Source organism: Epinephelus moara, chromosome 22 (assembly GCF_006386435.1).
Source record: "Epinephelus moara isolate mb chromosome 22, YSFRI_EMoa_1.0, whole genome shotgun sequence".
NCBI lineage: Eukaryota > Metazoa > Chordata > Actinopteri > Perciformes > Serranidae > Epinephelus > Epinephelus moara.
In genome coordinates, this window is record NC_065527.1 from 33,222,935 (window position 1) to 33,226,552 (window position 3,618).

Below are 3,618 nucleotides of genomic sequence, written 5' to 3' on the forward strand. Positions count from 1 at the left end.
CCCCCCCCCCCCCACCCACGGACACACCCGGGGACCACCCCCGACCCAAGGGGCCAGGCGCGGGGGCCAGGTGCGGGGGCCCGGCACCGCCCCCGGGGAGAGGACCAGCACTGCACCAGACGGGCCCGCACCAGGCGCCGGCCACCAGTGGGCGCCAGACCGGACGGTAGTGAGAGCCCACCCAGGCCTGGGCGGATGAGGCAGGCAAGGAGGCGGCGATGCCGCAAGGCATATGCCCCCAGCGCACCGGGATCCAGGGGACCGCGAAGGGCCCTCTGCCCGAATCCCCCAGGACGGGCCCCCACCAACACACAGGAGAGAGCGGCCCACCACGAGCAGTCAATCCCCCAGAAATTTTCATTGGTTGTTGTATTTGTTAAAAACTTTGAATAATACACTTCAGTGTACAATACGGTTTTGCTGTAATTTATACCTAATTAGCCTCTAATAAGATCTAGTTCAGGTTGACTAAGGGTCACTATGTATTACTACCTACAAATGGGACTCCAGAGAATGAGCCATCCAGGCAACAAGGGATTTTGTTTGTTTGTTTAATGTCTAATAAAATATTTTACCTCTAGTTTTTGTCTAATTTGTTCCAAAGTACATATTGTTGGCTCTTATTAGCGTATAATTGTGTTTGTTTAATATCTAATAAAATATAATTACCTCAAGTTTTTTGCTAATTTGTTGCAAAGCACGTCTTGTTAGTCCTAATTAGGATATAATTGTGTTTGTTTAATACCTAATAAAATATAATTACCTCTAGTTTTTGTTTAATTTGTTGCAAAGTACGTCTTGTTTGCTCACATTAGCGTATAATTGTGTTTGTTTAATATCTAATAAAATATAATTACCTCTAGTTTTTGTCTAATTTGTTCCAAAGTACATCTTGTTGGCTCTTATTAGGATATAATTGTGTTAGTTTTTGTCTAATTTGTTCCAAAGTACGTCTTGTTGGCTCTTATTAGGATATAATTGTGTTAGTTTTTGTCTAATTTGTTTAAAAGTACGTCTGGTTGGCTCTTATTAGGATATAATTGTGTTAGTTTTTGTCTAATTTGTTTCAAAGTATGTCTTGGTAGCTCTTATTAGGATATAATTGTTTTTCTTTAGTGTCTAAATTGCAACCATATTTTTACCTAATTTGGTACAAACTACGGATTGTTACGTCTTATTAGAGCAACGTTGTCTATTTTACTGTCTAATAAAGATTATATTAGGTGTAGTTTTTTCTAATTTGATATAAAATACGGCTTATTACGTCTAATTAGCGTCTAATTAGCGTACTTTAAAATAAAGTGCCACCCAACATATTAGGTCTTTGCAAAAGGAAATGATGTACATGTTTAGTTGTATTGTGAAGATGCATTCTAATGCCAGGTGTGAACAGACAAGCATACAACTGCTCATGATCAGATCACCTAAGATCCATGTTAATACCTGATCTGAAAAGAGCCACATTCAGTTGTCCGCTCTTTGATCCCTTACTTTCTTCAAGCTGAGGAAATGCACTTAAAAAGTACAACCATCTATCCACAGAATGTGTATTCAACAGGAGGGCTTTAAAAGTTGTGGGGTTTGGTCAAGCTGAATGATGACTGTGTGAACTGCTAATTTGATCCCTGGTCAGTGTGAGCTGTGAAGGGTGTAGAAAGTACAACCATCAGAGTGGAGGACAGCATATAGTGCTCAGAGGAAGGAAGAGGAACCACTCCCTACCGGCCTCAGTTTCCTGAGAAGAGCCTGGCTGTCTCCCCTTGTGCTCAGCACAGCTTGATACAACTCAAAGTTGTCTTGAGGGCACATTTGACTAAGGCAAGACTGGTGAAATTTTTCCCTCGTGGTCTGCAGGGGAGGGGCAGACTGATCAAATCTATTGAAGAACAGATTCAGATCATTCACCCACTGCTGGTTGCCTCTGGCCTGGGAGTCTGGCTGTTTGTGTCCTGAGATGGTTTTCAGACCACTCCAGACTCCACTGACGTCGCTCTGCTGCAGCTGTTCCTCCATCTTCTTTTTATATCCTTCTTTTCCCCGCCTGATGTTTCTCCGTAGCTCCTTCTGCACGGCCTTCAGCTCCTCCTTATTTCCAGAGTTAAAAGCTCTCCGCTTCTCCTTCAGGAGAGCTTTTAAATCTGGAGTAATCCAGGGTTTGGTGTTGGAGAAGCAGCGTACAGTCCTGGTGGGTACGGTGCTTACCACACAGAAGTTAATATAATCCGTAGTGCATGATGTCATACTGTCAATGTCCTCCCCATGGGAATCGCTGAGTACCTCCCACACAGTGGTCTCGAAGCAGTCTTTCAGGGCCTCCTCGGCCTCCTCAGACCATCTTTTCACAGTGCGGGTGGTTGCTGGTTCTCTCTGCACCAGAGGTCTGTAAACAGGCAGAAGATGAGCCAGGTTGTGATCAGCTCTTCCCAGTGGGGGAAGGGGGGATGAGTGGTATGCCAGGGTTTCTGTGGGTCATTAAAAAGCATTAAAAGTCATTAAATAGATTTTGCGAAAATTAAGGCCTTAAATGGCATTAAAAGGCATTAAATTCGATGTCCAGAGGCATTAAAAAATGAAATACACTTGATGGAAAAAAAACATTGTTATTCACAATTTATTTTGATTATATAAACATTTAATAATTTTAATTTAATTAATGTGATGATTGACAGGCGGAACCCTTTAATTGGCTATTGTTTACGGCCGGTGCACGAAGTCACAACACCAGATGCTTGGAATGCAACGTGCTGTGAGCGTGCTCATGCTGTGGCGAAACAGCGGAGGGAATATTTACTGTCGACGGTAAACCAGGAGAGGCGTTTTGCAGCATGTGCAAAAAGATCTTCAAACACAATCGCCGTCAATGCGGTGAAATCACACATGCTGTCAGATAGTCACAAGTCGGCGATTAAAGGCAGGCAGCAGTTAACTGTGCTGAATTTCTTTGCCGTGACCAGCTACGCAACTTCTGCTGTCACCACCACAACTGCAGCTGCTGCTGCTACCACCACCACACCTGCCGCTACAGTGACCGCCTCCAGCCTTTTCAGGTTAGAGTTAGTTTTTCACATCATTCTTCAGGCTGGTTTTGTTATTTTTGAAATGTGCAAATAAACCGTCTTGTGAGCCATTTCTAATTCACTATAGAGTGACAGTTGATGTAAATTTAGATTTTCTCAAATATTCAAGATTAGCATTGGCAAATGCTTACAATTTTGTTTATATATATATATATATATATATATATATAATAAATAAATAAAAAACTGTATCTGCAGTTTGACATGGGCATTAAATTTGTTTAAAGTGGCATTAAAAAGGGCATTAAAAAGCATTAAATTAGATTTGCTGACACCTGCAGAAACCCTGACTTTGTGCATTTAGTTGGGGGGAAAATGTCCTAAGTGCCGCTATCACCACCTTCCGCCATGTTTTCATTCTTTGTGTTTACACATGCTACACATTCACGCAGCGCCTGCATCGCAAGACTTGAATGAGGCTGTTACTACATATCCTGATAATCCACCGCGATAATGCAATTAATTTAAACATAAACGGTAATTCTTACCGTGTAAAAATTAACCGAGATTTACCGTAATATCGGTAATCGTTACATCCCTA

General features: G+C 42.3%; 1 protein-coding gene across 1 annotated transcript in view; it reads right to left on the reverse strand.

Moving 5' to 3' along the window:
- Positions 1–1,217: 1,217 nt before the first annotated feature.
- The window catches only part of LOC126383492 (uncharacterized), a 6,284-nt gene continuing 3,883 nt past the window's right edge, over positions 1,218–3,618 (reverse strand). The window contains exon 2 of the mRNA XM_050034016.1: positions 1,218–2,462. Coding sequence (XP_049889973.1) covers positions 1,693–2,462 — 770 coding nt within the window. The 3' untranslated portion in view covers positions 1,218–1,692. The remainder of the gene's footprint in view (positions 2,463–3,618) is intronic.